Source organism: Pocillopora damicornis, chromosome 2, assembly GCF_964200805.1.
Source record: "Pocillopora damicornis chromosome 2, jaPocDami1.2, whole genome shotgun sequence".
Lineage (NCBI taxonomy): Eukaryota > Metazoa > Cnidaria > Anthozoa > Scleractinia > Pocilloporidae > Pocillopora > Pocillopora damicornis.
This window is the reverse complement of record NC_142671.1, coordinates 33,221,979-33,242,694: the sequence shown is the minus strand read 5'-3', so window position 1 is coordinate 33,242,694 and position 20,716 is coordinate 33,221,979. Positions and strand designations below refer to the sequence as shown.

The 20,716-nt window shown below is 37.5% G+C and overlaps 3 protein-coding genes across 3 annotated transcripts; 1 reads left to right on the top strand and 2 right to left on the bottom strand.

Moving 5' to 3' along the window:
* Nucleotides 1-277: 277 nt before the first annotated feature.
* LOC113670037 (uncharacterized) lies at nucleotides 278-4,867 on the bottom strand. Its single transcript, XM_027186120.2, has 7 exons — nucleotides 4,725-4,867; nucleotides 3,773-3,920; nucleotides 2,736-2,840; nucleotides 1,668-1,721; nucleotides 1,472-1,570; nucleotides 1,054-1,155; nucleotides 278-670 (listed from the first exon to the last, which is right to left on the bottom strand). The coding sequence occupies exons 2-7, from the start codon at nucleotides 3,908-3,910 to the stop codon at nucleotides 557-559; spliced, it is 612 nt and encodes a 203-aa protein (XP_027041921.2). The 5' UTR covers nucleotides 3,911-3,920; nucleotides 4,725-4,867; the 3' UTR covers nucleotides 278-556.
* LOC113670040 (uncharacterized) lies at nucleotides 4,807-10,319 on the top strand. The gene is made up of 7 exons (XM_027186125.2): nucleotides 4,807-4,964; nucleotides 5,514-5,685; nucleotides 6,000-6,104; nucleotides 6,839-6,892; nucleotides 7,252-7,350; nucleotides 7,754-7,855; nucleotides 8,736-10,319. The coding sequence occupies exons 1-7, from the start codon at nucleotides 4,897-4,899 to the stop codon at nucleotides 8,847-8,849; spliced, it is 714 nt and encodes a 237-aa protein (XP_027041926.2). The 5' UTR covers nucleotides 4,807-4,896; the 3' UTR covers nucleotides 8,850-10,319.
* LOC113670039 (2,3-bisphosphoglycerate-independent phosphoglycerate mutase) lies at nucleotides 9,418-20,244 on the bottom strand. The gene is made up of 12 exons (XM_089197970.1): nucleotides 20,046-20,244; nucleotides 18,312-18,484; nucleotides 16,231-16,347; nucleotides 14,671-14,803; nucleotides 13,902-14,080; nucleotides 13,657-13,750; nucleotides 13,285-13,394; nucleotides 12,289-12,415; nucleotides 11,448-11,596; nucleotides 10,924-11,041; nucleotides 10,692-10,826; nucleotides 9,418-10,277 (listed from the first exon to the last, which is right to left on the bottom strand). Exons 1-12 carry the CDS (start codon nucleotides 20,113-20,115, stop codon nucleotides 10,135-10,137), a joined length of 1,548 nt encoding a protein of 515 aa, XP_089054096.1. The 5' UTR covers nucleotides 20,116-20,244; the 3' UTR covers nucleotides 9,418-10,134.
* Between the last annotated feature and the right edge of the window lie 472 nt (nucleotides 20,245-20,716).

The following is a 20,716-nucleotide window of genomic DNA, read 5'->3' as shown; positions in this document are numbered from 1 at the left end:
CATTTTTTCCCCATGAACCCAGCGAATAATCTCGTACTCAGATCCTACTGTGTAACTGTAAGACGATGATTCCACCCGCGCTTGTTGAGTTTGTTGGATATGAAATGATTTAAGCCAAATCGGCCCTACGACTATCTGAGTATCATCTCATATCTAACGCGCGCTCGCGGAACAATTGTTTCAATAGCAAGATAATAAATTAAAATTCTCTCGAACGTTTACTGAACTTTAAGCAGCCCTAGGAAATGGAAGCTTTCTGCAAAACACAGCTAGGGTAGTGTGCGACATCTTTTATTGTTCAAAGTTTGAATTTTGGTCGTGCTCTTACAGGTTTTGATTACAAATGTAAATCGACTTCTAGATTTAAGTCAAAGAATTTTTTTTGATTTAAAAACCAAAATGTCGAGAACAAACTCTATTAGTCGGATTAAAAGGCTGATAAGAAATGGAGAATCAAGGCTCCTTCCAAGACGTGAAGGTGGGATCCGGACTAAAGCTGTGATCTAATCGACGCATTTTATCTACTGGTTTGTTATCACTCTGCTGTCTGTCGTCTTCACCATTTAAAACGGTCGGGAAGATTATTCAGCCATTCGTCCTCTTCTGGAGTATTCTCTCTGCCAAGAACTTTGTTGCGCTGTGGAAAACGCCCAAACTGATCCACTACCTCCTGAATACAAAAGAAAGAAGGAATGGATTCATTGTAGTGCTGGGATTTTGTTCTGAGCTCTTTGCCCGCTTTATTGAAGGCTTCCATGCGGTCAGGGAATACAATTTGGCTTTGGTTCGGCTTTCGCGGATTTGGAGCGTTTTCAAAATATGATCACTGGCGCAGATGGTGCGCATTGCACGCAAATTCAAACCATCACTTGGCAAGTTAGCCCTCTCTCTCCTTCTCTCTTTCGTCAATTTCTTTTTAAACTTTGTTATCTTTATTTAATATTCTGCGTTCCTGTCGGTTGCATTTTGTCGAAAATCGGTCTGCAATCTTTGCTTCCCACGTCGCGTAAAATAATTGTCAACTCCCACCGGTAAACCAACCAGTATTCTCACCTTGTGAAGACAAGCAAACTTGTACCAAACGTTTCCACTTGACTCGTCTTCGCCCCCTTTGCAGTCCTTCTCTAACTGAGCGAACAGCTGCACGTTCATTTCCTACAACGAAAAAGTAAACGGTTGGGTCAAAATGAAGCGAGATTATGCTGCGTGCTCAGAAGTCAATTTGACTTGAAGTCTCCACTTTAACATTTCAAACAACTCGTAACTTAAACTTGGAATATTGTGGTCACAGTAGTCGCCGTTGGCCCAACTCCTCGGTCTAGAAGTGTTCATGCATTCCCGAAACGTGGTTTACGGCACTTGCAGGGACAGGCGAAAAGCAAATTATGGCACTTTGACTGGACGAGAATGACAAATATTTCCTTGTATATTTTAATACGCACGGCCAGAAATCTTATTGCCGCTGACTCACCTGAGTCTCTCTGTTCTCGCTGTGTTCCAGTGGAAGATAAATGAAAACTCTCGCAGCGGCGCTGAACTTTAGATGATCGTGTGTCTCGCGTTGTATAAACTTTTAACACCAAGAAATGAAAGGTGAGAAATAAATGTTAAAAAGAGGTAAAAATGCTGGTAATATGCTGGCAAGAAGAAGAGGAAACTTTATTTACCTTTTTGGCCAGTTCTTCACAATATGTATCTCTTGAGAAAGCCGTGGGACTGCCCTGAAATAACCGAACGAAACAATTTGGAAAAAATACCTTCTATCTTAAGATGGGTATTCCATGATATGCATGGACATTAATTTGCCCGAAATTTTCTAAAGTAAGCGTCATCCATCAGCTTTCAGCTGAGCTACTAATCTTCGACTTAGAGGCGCACTTTCAAATTTACCATCCGAGAGATTGTCCTCGACTTTCGACCTCCTTCCCCACCCTTCTTTTTTTCCTAGTAAAATCGGGTTCACCCACTCGATAAGTAAATAAATGGGTAAATTTCTAAAGCCTTTCGGTTACTGTGGTCCAGCGTTGGTGGGGTAGTATAACAAGATATTTGGTGTTTTCAACTGAGTTGATATTGTAAATTGGTCGCCGTAAAGAGTTTCTAAGCTGATGTTTCGAAACTTAGCCCTTCGTTATTCGCTTTGACGAAGGGCTAATGCTTAAAAAAAGGTTAGCTTAGAAACTCTTTACAATGGTCAATTTACATGATTAACTCGGTTGACAATACCAAAGTGTCAAATTTACAAGATAACTCGATTTCTCGGCTGTGACTGTAATGTTCAGCCAATAGGTCTGTCGTAAACTGATTCTGATTAGAACAACTGACAAACGCTCTCTCGTTTACATAATTATTCTGACTGAAGACCACTTCGCTTTTACTTTTTGTCTCGATTAACTTCTTCTCTAGTGTAATATATATCTATTTTTGTCGTAATGCTTAATGAAAAATCACATCTAAGCGACACGCCTTACAAAAAAATGTCGAAGGCCGACGCGCCTTCAAAATGTCAATCTCAGTAGCATGTTTTCTTATTTCGTAACGAAATTGTACAAAATTACGCGACAAAGTCCTTCGCCTGATCTGTTTTTTGGCTGGTTGGTTTATCCGTGTTTCATTCCTTTTTCGGTCGTTCGATAGGTCGATCGCCCGGTTGAATAGGTTGGCCGACTGGTCGGTCTGACGTGCCATCTTTCGGTCCGTCGGTCAATCGGATATAAGCGTGTAGTTATACAAACCTTGAAAAGACTTCGTAGGAACTGGTCCTGTAATATGATCAACGCTAATGTGGCTTTAGGATCATTTTCCCAGTGCTTCAACTCGTCATTTCTGGCTTTCTCCACCTGAGAGAGAAAAGGTTCAAAGAAAAAGTGTCTCCTTTTCTCGCTTTAAACACATTCACGTGAATCACTTGTAAGAGAAGAGAGACTTTTCTCATCATCTTTATTGTGAGATTGAAAAAAAAGATAGGGAAGAGAAAGATGTTTTCTGTCTTTTCACGAGCATGGGACAAAGAAAAATTCTGAGTTGCCATGAGGAACCGAACCTCAGACCTTCGGATTCCGCAATCCCCGTGACACGCGTCCTACATGTTGCTAGGATCACAAATGTTGATAGCATCATGTTTGTAAACAAAATAATTAAGAGAGATGGTGAGTTTTGAGCTCGGCAAAGAAATAGAGAAAGACGAAAAACACCTATATTTATATCAGTTACCGAGCTCAAAACTTACCATCTCTCAATTATTCTGTTTACAAGCGATAAGATAGTATTTTATCTGAGTCAATTGTGCATCACTTCACTACCTAAAGAGAATAACAGGACGAGGTTTATTCCTGTTTACCCTGATTAAACTTCGTCTGTGGTCTTGTTAACTCTGCTACCCTCAGTCTCAATCAGTCAGCAAAAGTGAAAATAAAACCAATCGTGACTTGACCTCTCTGGCGCGTTTTCCTTGTTATGGTTTTTCCCAATTTGACCCAGCGGATAAGATTGCGCGCACCATTAATAATCTATCAGCCGTTTCGTCCCTCTCTAGCCTGGAAACGGAGGACAAATTCAATTGATATGGAATTTTCTGCCGTTCCGTTCCGAATGGAAAAAGAGAAATACATCTGTAGGTATTCTACAATTTCCCAACGAGATTTCTGGAAATATTACATTGTCACTTGCCATAAAACTGAAATTTAAAGACTTTTTGGCTTAATGGTAAGCACCCTGTGCATCGATTAAAGTAGACTACTTGATGCTTGATGAAACGACATTTTCAACTTACCAGAGGTCCGAACTTGTTTTTTACTTCCTTAGCAGCTTCTTCTCCGCCTCCGAACCATTTTGGTCGCTTGGAACGGTCCCCTCCTCCGAACCAGTAATTCAACACATCATTAGCTTCCTTATATTGACTGTTAAACATGGTCTTTTTGCTGACGAGGAAAACAAACAGGAACACAAACCTTTGCGTTAAAAGCGTGACCACCCGTGCCACCAAAACACCCTGCGTGACATAACGCGCAGACTGAATTTTAATCGACTAAACATCACGAAAAACAAATTTTCGCCTCATGTATATGTAAATCTCAGTCGAACCAAGCTCGCCATATGAAACGAAACATCATTTGTAGCTTAAAAGGATAGAAAATCAAAATAAAAAGCAAAGGACAAAAAAATCATAGCTATACGCTATACGAATGTTGTTTACGGAAGTTTCAGGAATTGGGTGCTCTGTCTAAAGAAAGGAAATGAATATTTTATATGTCGCGAAGTAATGCAAGCCAAATCATTTGCGAATTATTTTTTATGTGATTCAAATCGTTTTTCTTTTGAGAGAAAAAAGTGCTCAGAATGAGAACCGATTATGCTAAACAGAAGACATATAACTGAGCGAGGCTCTCATTTTTTTTTTCCATCCGGATTGAAGTACACGAAGTTGCATTTACACCTGATCGAAACGACATCTTGTAAAACCAGGAAAAGTTGACCATTCGTGTGGTTTGTATGAGCTTCCACAAATTTAAAGAAATCCCAGGAAGAAGTTGAACAGTTCATGGTTTCAAAACATTTAACATAAACGAGGCTTTCTATGATATGTTAGAAGACAAAGACAAACGCTGTCTGAGTGTGCATGAAAGAACCAGCTGTTGGGCGCAGGTAACTAAAGCATTCCGTTTTCGATTTTTAACGATGGCAAATTCACCATCGTATTTTCATAGAATTTTTCAGGAACTTACCGTGTCTTGGAGATCTTCAGTTATTCTCAAAACTCTCTTCCACCTCGAATTACTAAGCTTTTACGAGCTCTTCTGCGACAAGCTTAGCGGATTATCAACGGGTTGTATTTTTAGCCGAGCGCGATAGGTTCCTTGACTGTCACGCAATTTTGTGACACTCGCAACGAAAAAGATGGCCGCTATTTTTGTCAGTAGTGCAGTGTTTACCAAGACTTTTAGCCCAGTGAGGCTTAAAACATGGTAAGTTATGGTAACATGGTAAGTTGGTGTACTATTAAGTACACCAACCGAGTTGTAAGTTTTCAACAAACTTTTTCTTATTGCTGAAGGTGTCAGCTTTGTCACTTTGCACCACATGTTTAATTATTGAGATAATAATTGGCAAATCTCGAAAGACTGAGTGGTGCCCACAAAAAGCGCGTCTGCACATTCAAGTTATCCGTGCAACTCAATGATCTTTACTTTGTAGTGGATTAATTGAATAACAGAACACACTTTATATCGGTTTAGCAGCGAAGTAACCCACTCCAGATGTTAGGAGAACACTCGTACGCTTGTAAACCGGTGTAAATCTATAATCGATATATCTATTGCTTTCATGAAATAAACTTAAAACAACAAAAAAATAAAATTCTATGGGTCTACCAGTGTATAAAACGGTGGGTTTTTGACCAATCAGGGCACTCATAGGAACTAAATATACAGTTGTTCTGTCGTGAAGGTTCAGGACCACGAAAGATTTTCTCTGATATTTAAACTTGCTTTATGAAATTTTTCTTCGTCGGATAGGACAAAACGTGGAGCAGTTGTGAAAGTCATTACTAGGTCTTTATGTTCTGGTAATAACTCAGACCATTGGAAAAATGTCCTTGAGTACTGGTTCAGCCCTGGAGCTGAAAAAAAGTGGTTTCACGGTGGAGCTCAAGTGGATGAAGAAATCAGACAAAAATTTTCATCTTTGGTAAGTGAAGACAATGATCAGAAACAACAAGAGGTGGCAATTGGTTACATTCCTGCATGGATGGGGGAAGAGCATGGTTTTCAAAGAACTGGGCTCTGAAGGGACATGTTTAAGGCTGTTTTATTCTTTATGGCTCTTTAATTTTTCTTGGCAGTCCTAACATATTCCAGTCTCTCTCCTCCCCCACCCTTTAGTCTCCCTTACCCATTTACAACCACGCCCTTGGCTCTTGGAAAAGCTGAGAGATCTAAGCATACATGTTTCGACAATCACTTTATTTAAAGTGACATGTAATGGTAGTTGTCTTGTTACAGGTTGAAAAAGCTGTGCAAGGAGAACTGAAAGAGTGGGAAACTGAGCCCAAGCCATCACTGGCACTGATCATCCTCACTGACCAGTTTACTAGGAGTATTTTCAGGGTAGGTTAAATAACAAACTATTCCACTTAATTCAATTAACAGCAGCACTTTAGGCGTTAGGGTTGTAATGAGCAATTATTGGATGAGGTTGAGCATGATATCGTGAGTTATGAATGCCAAGGACTGAGTTATCTGCAGAAGCCAAAGGCAGTAGCAGGTAACACAGACACAACCAAATTCAACAACTGTTTTATTATACATCTTCTGAATAATCTGCAAAAGAAGGCACTTTTCTCTGAGTTTGCAAAAGTTTTAGAAGACTACACGGATGAGGGGCTTGGAAACTAGACACACTCTGAACTTGACATGATAACCCAATATCTGTTGCAGATATTGCAGGTTTATCTATGGAGTTCACATGCCGTTGTATATTGACTGACAATGCACTTGACCTATCAGAATTTTCATTTGTAAGTCTAATGTATAATAGTTGTTCTTGTCATGTCTGAGGTGTTTCCAAGTTTTTTTTCAAGAGCTAATTAGGGTAGTGATTAGGAGAAGAATCCCGAAAGAGACTTACCAGTTACTGCACCTATAGATTGATTATTTTTGCAATTCTCTTTTTGATGTAAACTATCTAATTCAGTTAAGGGGCTTTGACGGAAACCCTAAAATATTTCCCTCGTTGATCGAGCTTTCAAAACATACTTTTCATATACCAAAATTGTTCAGGAGATCATGGCAAAGATACAAACAATAATAGCTATAACATGTTTTTCTGTTCTTTTGAACAGAATAGTGCCAAGGCTTTTTCAGGTGACACCCGAGCTAGGGAAATTGCCAGGAAGGTGAGAGTCATTCTGCTCATGTCATAGTCTTAGTTAACCTCATTTGCTGTGATTTGGAGAGTGTGTGAGGAATCTAAAACATGGCACTGACATCATGTCATGGTGTATGGCTTTTGAATGTAAACTTTTAATTTGTTTCCATGGTTTTTTTCTTTATTAATACCAGACTTTTTCAGAATGTGGACAGCTGGAAAAGGACAAAGACAAGGAAAGAGAGAGAGAGAGACTGTTAATAATTTTTAATAACAAAAAACATGAAATATAAACTATGAGGTTGCAATACCTTCAGATCAACAGGGTGGTTTGATGGGAAAGATTTAACCTCAGAATTCATCATATCTGATTACTTTGATTTACAGTTTATTGATGGTAAAACTCACAACCACTTGGAATTTCATTTTGCTGAGAGAGGCTTCATATATTTGCCATTTGAACACAGTGAAAGCAAGGAAGATCAGGTGAGTGGGTTCCCTGTCTATTGCAGGTTTCCTAGTCCAAGATCCTATGTCAATACAGATTATGAAGCATATTTTCACCTTTTTATAATGCCTGATCAAGCACTCCATGATCAGGCATAAACTAGGAAGTTTTACAATTTCCAATTTTTGTTGATTAATACAAGTCCTGTCTTGGCCTAAAAAACATGGACTCTCAACATGCCTTAGTTTTCTTTAGTCACTTTTAAATCTGTTTTGTAAAACTTATCTTGCTTGCCTATATTTAGTGTTCAGTTGGTTTTTCTTTTTTTTTTTGAGACCTGAGAGTATAAACTTAAAAATTACATTGGGGACATGCAGGCTTAATTGTTGAAACACCCACTTAGGACTTAAATCACAGGTTTCATTTATTTCTTATTAACAGGAGTTATCAGTGAGTTTAATTTCTAAATTAGCTGAAGACTTTAAAGGTACACAGCATGAAGAAATGGCTAAAGGTTACATTGAATTTGCTACAAGACACAAGGTAATGCATGTCTATTGGCCTTGCCCTTAATCAGGGGCTGTAGGAACCTGCTGTATTAGCAATTCAATCTAACTCAACAACTCAGAGTTTCCCAACTCTCTGGAAAGACCCTGCATGGGCCTGTTATTTATGATGAAATGGACTGCTTAAAGACATAAGCAGCCTAAACACTTTATCTAAAGGACTGGTTATTGCCTGGAGGAAGGAGGTGGTTGGGGATTTTGGTTGTGTCACAACCAAAGTTACCTGATTCCCTCCTTCTTGTGACCCCCCCCCCCTCCCTTGCTGGCAGTCAATTTTCTGTAGTACCCATCTCTATACTCTGTAGCAATGATTTATCCCCCCTACCTTTTACCTGAAAACCATGCAAGTTCTCCAAATTCCTGCAAACCCTCCCACTCCCTCCTAGGTGATAAACAATTACTTGTCCCAAATGATACAATTTTAAGTGCAGTGTAACCATTGTATTTATCCCCAAATGTGTCTTAGCTAAGGCATTGAAAAATAACCTGTGCTAAGCTCATAAGTGAAAGAGTGGGTAAACACAAAATGGAAGGGATCAGGTGGCTGTTTCCTTGACAAACAAGTGCCATTTGTTGCTCATCTGCTTCTCTGCTTAAAATATCCTGACTGAGGGCCTGGAACAGGCTAATCAGACAAACATAGATTAAAGCTTTCCTCTGGAAGAAGAGGATTTTGTATGAACACTGAGCCAGAAAAAAAAGATCACTCTTTAAATATACACTTTAAATCAAACACTGATATGTGCTACATGGTTGTTTTATAAAGTTGTGCTTTAACAAACAGGACACTTATTATTAGTTGAAATAAGTCACAATAGTTCACTCAATGTACACGTAATATATTTTTTTAATAACAGGAAGTTATTGACAAGTTTGGGAGGTATCCCCAGAGGAACAAATCTTTGGGAAGAGAGAACACGCCAGCAGAAGAAGAATTTCTGAACAACATTCCAGATTGCTACAAGTGGTGAACTGGACAATAAAGATATGTCAACCACTTTGAATCACATTATTGTCAGTAGTAGACTAAACAGTGTAATATTATTATCACCCAATTGCTGAGTAAGGAGGTTGACACTTATCCTTAGTTCTGAAGTGGTATAGGAGGGAAGGAAATGCATAATTTCCTATATAGGCAATTTAAGTATTTATCAGCCCCAAAGGTATAGTTGGTTCTCCAGCTTGAGGGTCTGAAAACAGGTCTAGATCTGTTCATCATGGTCTCTTTGGGTATTGAGGAACCCACTAAAGTGTTTTAACATATTTATTTGATCCTTTCAACTTCTGATAAAAAATGGAAAGGCACAGCGTCAACGAAAAAGATGTATAATTCCACTCTTTGCAATTCTTGACTTTGACACTAATGCAGAGTACTAGGTGGAACACCTTCAAAGTATTCTGAGGAGGACCCAACCCCTTCCTTTGAAAAAACCGCATGTAGAGTTGCAGTGAGGCAGGTGGTGTTAAGAATTAGAAGTAGGTCTGTGGTGGCAAATAATGGTTATGTATCCTTTTACATCAGGAAAAGTGATTTCCAGAGAGATTTCATTCTCATTTTAATCTGATAATACTCAGGCCTTTATTATACTCATTCAGTTGATTACCACTAAGTTGGCAAAATTAATTGGGAAAAATAAGTTATATCATATAGTTAAGCTATCAATAAAAGGCAATTTTATAGCATTCCTATATAATTTCATGTTGATTTGCTGGGAGTAAGACTTCATTGGCTAAAATTCAAAATAAATATCTGCAACCCCAGCCCTTATAGTATGATTCCAGTTGAAGATCATTTTTATTGTTTTATTGCCTTGTCACTTACTTTTTTATTTTTTCAACCCTTTAACTCCCAGTGACCAAGACAGAATTTCTCCTTACAATTTTAATACAATATCAAGTAGGAAAGTGATGAGAATAAAGAAAAATATCAATTAGGGGATTATAAGTTGATACAATACTAAATTCTCCAGACTAACATCACAAGAACTGTATGGCAGACAGTAAGGAGACTTACCTATGAGATCTTGGGAGTTAAAGGGTTAAGAATTCAGTTGCCCTTTATAAGAAGGAATATTTCACTGCGCTTATCATTAATCATTTTAAAACACATCTCACACTTTTTGTCTATCAAGAAAAAAACTAAAACATATAAACTTCTGTGATTACTAACAGTTATTTTAAGGAAATCCACATCTTAAGTTTTCTATAAAGTTGCAAAGCAGATGACTACCCATGATTACTGAAGGAAGCCACACCCTATTTAGCCAGTAGCGACTGTCCACCCATCTCTGCTGGAATAGGGAGACCCATCACATCTAATACAGTGGTAGCAACATCACACAAAGCAGCATTGTGGGTAGTTTCTTTAAACTTAAGTCCCCCAGTCATAATAAAAGGAACTGAAAGAAAATTAAAGCCAAGAGCAAATCATTACCAACCTAGTGACTGACTTTTGTAAGTGAGCATATCCACCTCTAACCGGCCTTAAGAAACTGGAAACTTTTTCTAAAGGGGGGAAGGTTAGTGCCTATTCATCCCAAGTACCACCCCTTTCCCCCCCCCCCTTTTTTTGCTGTAATATGTCTGATTCTATTCTTCTAAAGCATCTCAGTGGGCTGGAATCTTAAATACATCACCATCAAATATAATAGGCCTCAAGCTGTACTCAAGACTGAAAAGATTTTTTTCCAATGAGCACCTCCTGTGCAGTATAGACTTACAGGTTACCATCACCCAATCATTTCCCTGAATAAAGACTTAAAATTGCTTCTTTCACATTGAGTGTTCACTAGTTTACAAAGTGAACAACTAACCTCTGTTTGTTGTGTGCGCAGTATGAGGACCACCTTTCTCACTCATCATCTGCTCTGCGTTACCATGATCTGCCGTTATCATCAACACATAGCCTGTCTCTTCACATGCTTTGGCAATCTCACCAATTGCTTTATCTGTGTCCAAAAAAAACACTTGCTTTTTCATCTCGGCAAATTTCAAATGCATAACCATCATAGTGTTGTAACTGATTGTACAACACTGTTGACTCACCAGTTGCCTCACAACCCTTGATTGCAGGCTCATATTTGCCAGTGTGACCAACCATGTCAGGCGGAGCAAAGTTGCACATTACAAATGGGTACTTGCCACTTTTAACAGCATTACAAACCTGTTAATAGAAATATAAAAAAAATTCAGCATGGAAGCTTGGGTCCTTCCTGCTAAACTACATATTAAATAAATTATTTTGACTTTTGGTAGCCTAGACTGTGGGCAGTCCCTCCTTTTTGGCAAAGTCTGTTGTGCGAGCCCCACACAGCACACTAACATTTCTTCACTGATTTTCTTTTAACTCACACCACAGACTTTGGCTAAAAGGGAGGGACTGCTCATAGTAGCTGGCATTGTCGAGGTCATGCAGTTGACTTGTCTACTTTGAATTTACCCAGGACATGGTGCCACTCCTTTAAGGGGGAGCAACACCTGAAATACCACAGAGAAGCTGCTTGAGAGACTTTCACATTTACAAACTAAGTAACAACATCAAAGATTTTTTTTTTGGTCTTTATTTTTACCTCTTCTCCAACTCCAGCAGCATTCATCTCTGGTTTCAAATCATATGTGGCCACTTTTGGTGAAGGAACCATTGATCTAGTTTCTCCCTCAAACTGTTTCTCCACGCCACCATTGAAAAAGAAAGTTACATGTGCATATTTCTCAGTTTCTATGGATGCAACAAAACCATCAGAGGAAAAAAAAAGAACTGCCTTGCATATTTTTATGTAAATGAAATGCCTGGATGTAAGAAAGAACAACCCAACTGCAAAGACAGGCATAAACTTTGGGTACTGATGCTCAACCATGCCCATAATCTACTAAGCTACTTGTCTTATTGGCACTGACCCATGACAGGGAGGTATGGTCCATTAAAAATCATTCCCTACCCCTCACTTTCTATGGCCTTAATTTATTCCTGGACAGGCACAGACATTACTATGTTTAAAACTTAACTGTCTTCTACCCAAGGAAATCAAAACTTAAATGATCCCAGCCCACTGCACCAGGAAATACCTGGCTGTGTTACTCCTTTCAACTGCAGTCAATGCAATGATCACAACCTGACAAGTATTTTATAAATTAAATTAATTTCAGATTTATAACAAAAACCTGAGATGTGATCTTAACCCTTTTGATCCCTCGATCTCATTTGCAATAAGAAAAGTTCCCCTTATGGTCTGCCATACAATTCTTATAATGTTAGTTTGGAGAATATGCAATTTGATTGACTAATAATCCAACTGATATTTTTCTTTAACCTCATCACTTGTCTGCTAGGCACTATATTGACAGTGTAAAGAGAAATTCTGTCTTGATTATTCAAGGGAATTAAAGGGTTAATTTTTGTCAAGTACCTACCAGCAGTGTGAAACTGAGGAACATTGTGAAAAGATAACCATTCTGCTAAGACATTCTTTGGAGTAAAAGGAGGAAACATGACTGGGAAGGGAAATTCTTTTTTGTATTGTGTCATGGTAATTTGATGCTGAAATTAAAGACAAATTAAAATTTGATCAGTAAAAACATAAATGCACCCTCAACTCTAGTGTCCATTTTTAGACATCGATGTCAAATTTTGTATGCTAGCGTCCAATTTTGGAAATAATTGCTAAGTGATTTTAGTAACTGGCATCCAATTCTATATACCGCAGTATGCAATTAAAAGAGGTCCAACCTTGGACACAGGTATTTGATTTTGGGCACCATTGCTTGATTTTGGACCCTAGAGGGCTATACTAGACACTATTGTCCAATTCTAGACACAAATGTCCTATTTTAGACAATAGGTGAGGTAAGATTTTGGCACTAGTGTCCAATTTTGGACACTAGTGAAAAAATGTTTCAGTAGGTCAGGAGCAATGTAATGGTTAGATACTTGAAAAGTGACAACTGAATGAAATAGTTATTGGATACTGCGATCCAATATCAGACACTAGTATCCCATTTAAAACATCAGTGCCCAATTTCAGATGCTAGCATCCAATTTTAGAAACTAACATCCAATTTTAAATACTTTCATCCTGATTTTGGACACTGATGTCCAATTTTGGGCATGTGTCTTACTTTTAACACTAGGATCCAATTTTGGACACAAGTGTTGGATTTCAGACACTACTGCCCAATCTTAGAAACTACATGTATTTTCAGATTTTAGACACATTTCATGTCTGATTTTTAACACATGTATTCAATTTTGAACAATGTCAGCTGATTTTGGACATGCTAGAGTCCAAATTTGGATCCTAGTGTCCCATAACAGTTGTCCTTTTTAAGTATCTAACCATTACATTACTCCTGACTTACTGAAATATTATTTTGTTCCTCTTTCTTCAAATAACAAGATACTATACTTACAAGATTAGAAGGAATAACATTTGTTTCAAAAGGTGGCTTTATTCCAAAAGCTTCATTGATTTGCCTCATCCTGTCAGAACGGAAGTCAATAAAACAAAGGACATCTCCATCTGAAGAGAAATAAATAGCCAAAATAATTCATGATGGATATCATAAGCATTTAACTGATAAAAGTAACTAAGCTTTTTTAGTAAAAGATATTGCAGTAATACTTTAATGAGGAAAGCAATACTTTTTACTAGGAGATAAAAGTTTGTACCATGTGATTTATAGCAAACTGTGTTCTTGCATCTTATGGTGAAAAAAATCAAATATATACTGTCTATTAATACTCAGTTGCTTTCTCATCAGTTTTAAACACTCAACACAAACCTCTTATTCTTCCTTCAGGGTCCACAATAATGGGTTTCAGGAATTCATCTGTTTCACGCTTGTCTCCTTCTGCTTCATAGCGACCTTTGATAACCTTAAATGAAAAAAAAAAAGCAAACTCAAACATAATATAAACAGAGACAATTTATAAACAGCAGGTGGAGGAATTGCATGCCTAATTGAAGGATCTTTGAGCCAGTCAGATACACCTTGCACAGTCTAATCAGTCAACTGTCTGTCTTTACCTCAATAACTTTATCTGGTGTGGTTTCTTCACCCTTTCCTTGCACCAAAGCTTCATAAGCAATCTGGATTCTCTCCCAACGCTTGTCTCTGTCCATTGCATAGTAACGGCCCACAACTGTGGCTAGTGAGCCATAATTGATGTCCTTCAGCTTCTTCAAGACTTGTTCCACATATGTCACTTAAAAAATGTTAAAGTAGAGATTTTGTTACTTCTTTCATTGATGGGTTTTACTCCTGAGAACTAATTGTTAATAATCAATTCAAAGCTTCAACATCCCTCCCTCAATCCAGTATTTGAGTATTTGAAGATTTGAAGAATGGTTTGTTCTAATTCCTATCCCTGCTGGGAGCAAAATTGTGTTTGAATGCCCATACCCAAGTGTTGGATTACATGGTCAGTTTTCTTGTTTAATTTTAGAGGCAAAATCAGTGACTCTGACTTTCTACTCATTGACCAGGCTTTCAAAAACGAGACCTTGCAGACCTGAATGAACTCTTTACCTTTAAACATCTCCATATTTAAAGATACACTTGTATTCTTCTGAAAAGACATGACACTTTAGGTTCAAATTCCCCACCCCAGGCACAGATAATGGTCAAAACATCCCTGGGTTGCCCAGAAAAGGAGAGAGAGGGATGGGGTGGGGATGTTGAAGCCTCAAATTGATTGGCACTTAATTTATGACACTAGTTATTATCATTATTATTACAATTAATTACTATTGGATAGCCTGGTGGTGAAGTAGCTTCCTTCAATATATTTTGTACCTCCACTGGTTGGAGATGTGTCTCTTCCATCAGCAAAAAACTGTACATAACACTTGGGAACACCAAGCTCCTTAGCTGCATCAATCATTGACTCTAAATGATTGATGTGGGCGTGGACACCACCATCACTGACCTGTAGAAAAAAAATTGTCCATAATGTATACTTTCACATCAAGTGTGCAAGTACAGTCCCACCTCTATCTTCTGGGTTTGTGCAGACTGGGCTGAACAGTCTGGATAATTGATATTATGATCCATCAAATCATTTTGCTCATATGCAACTGGTCTAAATACAACACATGCCTGAATATCCCCCAGCTAAAACTAGGTGATATCCAAGAATATCAGCCAAATGAAATTCCCCAATGTTCAAACCTTGAATCCATCATGATACAATGTAAGCCTTCAAATTATTTAATTAGATAAGGGAGTGTTTGTGGTTGTTGCAGAAGAAGGAAGATATTGTTTTTTTCATAAAGTTTGTACCTGCAGAGAACACTCCAAAGAACACTTCCCACCCTGCTTACGGTAAGTTGTTTGTAAACATTTTTCATGTGCATGGCAAAATATTAGAAGGATTAAACACAATACCTCCTTACTGAGCCTAAAATAAAACCAATATCATTTAATCAATATTATCCAAGAATTGAAGGACATTTTCACATCATTGTGCATCATACAAAAATTTCCCAAAGTACCTACAAAAAACCTTTAATTTATGACAACCAACATTTTACAACCTAAAATACTGACCTAAATCAGTTTGTTTCAAGCTGCTACTAACAGTGCATGTACATTGCTAATTCTGGCATTCTCTGAAGTTGTATTAATTTAATGGAGTAGAATCAACACTGATTCAGTACACTGCTTTGTTTTATCATGGTAAAAAGTTGTTAAGGATCTCAGATCTGACTAATTAATTCATATTGAATTCATAAAAAAAAGGGGACCAGAGAAGTGAGTCAAAATAATCAAAAATCTGTGTACAGTGTAATTGATGTTCAGATGTTTGATGATCGACTACTTTCAATTTGGTTGATCTTAGCAGTATAAAGGGCATTGTCATCTCTGAACCTTACATGTATGTATGGCCCCACTCAACAATGAATTTGCACTGGTAGAGCATCTGACGGCAAAATCCAAAGGCCCAGGTTTTGTTTCCTTTAGCAGGGCTCACATCTTTTCCCTATCTCACTCTCTTGAAAAATGAATGACCTCTTTAGTCGAGTTAAATATTTGTCCTGTGAGATCTTAAGATCAAGATTACTTCACTTGATTAACAACTTAACCCTTTAACTCCTATGAGTGATCAAGACAGAATTTCTCTTTACAATATCAATACAATATCAAGCAGAAAAGTTATGAGAGTAAAGGAAAATATTAATTAGGGGATTATATGTTGATCCAATATCAAATTCCCCAAACTAACATTGCAGCAACTATATGGCAGACAGTAAGGAGAATTACTATTATAATCTTGGGAGTTAAAGAGTTAATTGTTGATTATTAGTGTATAGTTCAGACATATGAAAGTGATCTTAATAACACATGGTTACTCACCAAACCCAATAAATGAAACCTTCCATTAGAAGCCTTAGCTTTTTCTGCTGCTTCAGCAAAAACTTCGTTTTTTGAAAACTCCTTATTGTCAGAGGTCATGTTAATTCTAACAATATCCTACCGAAAAAAAGGACAAGCAATAATGTAAGGCATGAGTGATTAAGAGTAGCCATAATTTTAATTACAATTGTAATAAACAAATTTTATAAGTGTACAGATTGATATGGACCCTTACTATGTCACTGGCATAAACATACCCAATCTCCATGGACTTATTAACAAGGACCATCTCCTTTCTACAAAGATGTTTTTAGACAGATTATTAAAGGATGTGTCTACAGAACACTTTGAATCTCCATCCAAATCACTGTGCTTCAAAACCTTAACTGGCTGTGGGTAGTTTGATTGAGTGTTATTTCATGATCCAATTTTTTTTGCAGCTTATAAATCTGAATCAAATTCATTTGGCAGTTTTTTTTTAACAATTAAGGGTCCTAAAACAGTGTCTTGTCATTGCCTAGGAGAATAACCTGAATCAGATATTTAACTTTCATGCATCATTGTTGCCTTTTGATACATGATTGTAATTATAATGAGCTCAGAGTTATTTTTGTATTTTGATTGGCTCCTTATTTTGATCCACTGGAAGACAGACATATAGATGACATCTCCATTAAAAACTTTATGCTCCTTTTTAATCACACATACAAGACACCAAAGTGTGATAAGAACATCAGTGACACACTCAGCTGTGCCTTATGTGCCCCTCTTTTGTTGTAACCCTATTTGGCATCATCTGCAATTGATTAAACAATTATTGGAAGAGGTTGTGCATAATATCATGAAGTATCAATGCCAAGGTATGAGTTATCTACCAAAGCAGAGGGCTGAGGCAGATAACGCAGACATGAAGTTTGATAAAAACTCGGTGAATCAAATATTTTTTTCTATTGTAAATTTGCTAAACAATCTGCAGAAGTCAGGAACTTCTCTCTGAGTTCGAAACATTTTGAGAATACTACATGTGCATGAATGAAGGGCTTGGAAACTAGCCAAACTTTGAACTTGACATGGTAACCCAATATCTGCTACAGATATCAACCACACATGCTATTGACTGCATGCTCTCAACCAATCAGAATTTCCATAGTAAGTCTAATGTGTTATAACATTGAATAAACACATGGCAACATGGGTCTATTTTTTTAGGGATCATCTCTCACCCCATTCCCCCTCCTTCCCTAAACTCTGCTACTGATTATAAAGAATCACTGGTGGAAAAGGTCATAGACAGGCCTACACAGACTCCCCTGTGTGGTTTTACGTTTGCAACGCAAAAGCCTTTAATTTAAGCTTCGCTCTGATGAGTATGTCTTTTAGCGATTTACCTCTTTTGTATGATATAATCGGAGACGTTTTGTAAATTGTTTTCAGCAGTGGCTGATTTTGGATGAGGTTCCATTCTTGCATCAGTATTTGTTTTAAATTTTTAACCCCTGGGTGGTATGCTGTCACAAAAGGCAATATTTTGCCTGTAGTTTTTTTGGTTTGTTTTTTAAGTGTCAACTGCCTTGCGGCAAACGAGACCTCAGTTAACGTTTTTTCAATTAGGCTTTTTGGGTAACCACGTGCTTCAAGTCGTGTTTTGAAGGTAATGGGACTCAGTAGAATCCAATTTGGTGTGTAATCTGAGTGATTAACAAAATGGGATGACCACCAAACAGGAGTCCAACATGTTCATTATGAGTATAATTACAGACAATATTGGGCAACACAAAGTCCTATTGCCAATTCATCAAAACTGTGACAAAATTTGAAAAACAAACTAGCCATTCATTGCAACTCTGTAAGATACAGTTAATTCTACAAAATGCATCATAACAGCAGTGCACACACATGATACCTACGATCCAATTAGATAGCCATGACACTTGCACTGTCTAATTACAAGCATGATGCATATGCTGTCCAATTAGTACTCAAATCTGACTGGTCATAACCAATCATCTTTGAGAATCTTATTATAGCTTTGATTATACGAATAATCAAGATATGATGGCATAGTTTCCTATATTTCACACCTGGTACAAAACTCTTCCAGCTCCAATATTCAGATGTCCTACTTCACTGTTACCCATAAGTCCTGCAGGTAAGCCAACTGACAAACCAGAAGCATCTAGGGTGGTGTAAGCATTGTTTTGTCCAGTGCAAAATGCATCCATGACTGGTACCGTAGCATTAGCAATGGCATTTCCTGTATGAAGGCAGGTAAGTGAATGAGATTGCTTCACACTCTGACATTATTTAAGTTTTAGCATCACTGATTTATTTCCTTTTTCCACTTGGTTGTTTATTGAGTACAGTTATTTATAGTTTGTGTAGTGTGATCGTCCGGGTGAGTGTAGTTCTGAAAAGAACTGTTGTTGGTGACTGACGTTTCGACTATCTGTGCGATAGTCATCTTCAGAGTCAAGTAAGGAATAGTTGTCAGTCGATGATGTTATAAAGTCTGGTCTGTTGAACGTGATTGGTCTGTTTAAAAATGCAAAATGCAAAATGGTGGTTTTGCAAAATGCAAAATGCAAAAACAGACCAATCACGTTCAACAGACCAGACTTTATAACATCATCGACTGACAACTATTCCTTACTTGACTCTGAAGATGACTATCGCACAGATAGTCGAAACGTCAGTCACCAACAACAGTTCTTTTCAGAACTACACTCACCCGGACGATCACACTACACAAACTACTGATACTCCTGGGTTCAAACCATTTACTTTACAGTTATTTATCTCTGAAAAAATAGAACCTACAAACAACATCAAATTTGAGTGTAGGATATTGATAAGATACAGCACCCAAAGGCTTAGATATGACTGGGGTATAAATTTTCAAACATATATTATTAATTTTAACCCTTTAATTTCCATGAGTGACCAAAACAGAATTTCTCCCTATAATGTAAATACAATATCAAGCAGATAAGTGATGAGAATAAAGAAAAATATCAATTAGGGGATTATATGTTGATCCAATCCCAAATTCTTCGAACTAACATAGCAAGTACAGTACCACAGACTGTAAGGAGAATTACCATTTAGATCTTGGGAGTTAAAGGGTTTAAAAAAAGCTAAAAATAGTGGCAAAACCAAGTTTAAATCTACAAATCTATAAATCTATGTGAAAATCATTCTCTGGTTAACAATTTCAGAAATGTTACACTTGTGGTCTCTAGTCTTCAACCCTTCAGGTTTAAGAATGGAAGCTAAAAGTTTTTATGTTTCTAAAAATTTTTGACATTTTCAAACACTGAACGCTGAATTCTTACTAAACATCTCATGTTCGTTACTAATACACTCGATATGTCACGCAACAACGAGTCTGGATTCAGAGAACTACTTTGCGCACAAAATGCTTCGGTTTGCAATCTATGAGAATTTGATTGTCTGTAAACGTTTTACTACACACATTAAACATTAGCAAGTTATGTCAAAATCAGGAACATGGCGATATTCAAATATTGACATAAAAATAGATTAATGAGAGTCAGAGCGTGACGTGACAATTCTGTCAAGTTCGCACACTAAAAAATTACATAAATTTTTCAAGACCATGTTTATGTTCATGAACAAAAGCAACATATTTCTTAAATAAACATTTCTCAGTATCAACATCGCCGGATCAATGAAAGTGAAGACATATGTTCCAAACATGTACAGTACATACAGAATTTATCAATCGATCGCACTACAAATTGCTGAAATGAAGTCCACAAAAAGATATGTTTTGCCGACATGAAAACAGCTGGTACCTTCTTTGTTTTCAGAGATGCCCCAGCCGTCGATAACAATCAAGCAGACATTCTTTTGAACTTGAACCATAATGAATTAAAGTTCCTCTACGAGAGAATCCTACAACTACCTAAGCAGGTCAGGAGTCCGACACCGGCCGGTACCTGCTCACGGTGCATCGTGGGAAAGAACACGCGCGCTCAGAGTTCTGGGAGATTCAGACCCTTCCCTTCTTGAGGCCTAAAGTAGTGCACTCGTTAGCATTTATCGCATGCTCGTTGAGATACAAGCTGCAATTTCTTTATGTATTATTGCACATTTTGTTAACACACAAGTGACCTCTTTCCCACAGGCAGGTTTTGTTATCATAGATTAAATGTGCCCCTACCCTATGAGCCCTGCCTTGCACTAATCGGAAAAGGAAATTTAAACCATTAAGACAATTATTATTGTGCGATTTTGACGGTAATCAGGTAAAAAAGTGGCTTTTACCATGACAATTGACCGCTTAACACATGATGAATGTGAGATTCAGAGCGAACAGAACGTGTGCGATGCTTAAAATATCATGTGAAGCACATGTGATTTCGGCCAAAGGTGGAAATCAGCTGACTAGCTCGCTATGTCTGAAGAAAACAATACAGAACATGTTTTTAACAAAGAAATTACCCAGAAAAATTTAAACGTAAAG

Excerpts from the sequence above, each read along its gene's own strand:
- LOC113670037 (XM_027186120.2), bottom strand. The coding sequence starts at position 3,910 with ATGTTTAACAGTCAATATAAGGAAGCTAATGATGTGTTGAATTACTGG. Across the intron at positions 2,841-3,772 it reads AAAACAAGTTCGGACCTCTG|GTGGAGAAAGCCAGAAATGA; the intron begins GTAAGTTGAAAA and ends TTTCTCTCTCAG. Across the intron at positions 1,722-2,735 it reads TCCTACGAAGTCTTTTCAAG|GGCAGTCCCACGGCTTTCTC; the intron begins GTTTGTATAACT and ends CGGTTATTTCAG.
- LOC113670040 (XM_027186125.2), top strand. The coding sequence starts at position 4,897 with ATGGCCGCTATTTTTGTCAGTAGTGCAGTGTTTACCAAGACTTTTAGC. Across the intron at positions 4,965-5,513 it reads CCAGTGAGGCTTAAAACATG|GACAAAACGTGGAGCAGTTG; the intron begins GTAAGTTATGGT and ends TTCGTCGGATAG. Across the intron at positions 5,686-5,999 it reads GACAAAAATTTTCATCTTTG|GTTGAAAAAGCTGTGCAAGG; the intron begins GTAAGTGAAGAC and ends GTCTTGTTACAG.
- LOC113670039 (XM_089197970.1), bottom strand. The coding sequence starts at position 20,115 with ATGGTTCAAGTTCAAAAGAATGTCTGCTTGATTGTTATCGACGGCTGG. Across the intron at positions 14,081-14,670 it reads CACATCTCCAACCAGTGGAG|TGACATATGTGGAACAAGTC; the intron begins GTACAAAATATA and ends ACATTTTTTAAG. Across the intron at positions 11,597-12,288 it reads TCCTCAGTTTCACACTGCTG|AAACTGAGAAATATGCACAT; the intron begins GTAGGTACTTGA and ends TTGCATCCATAG.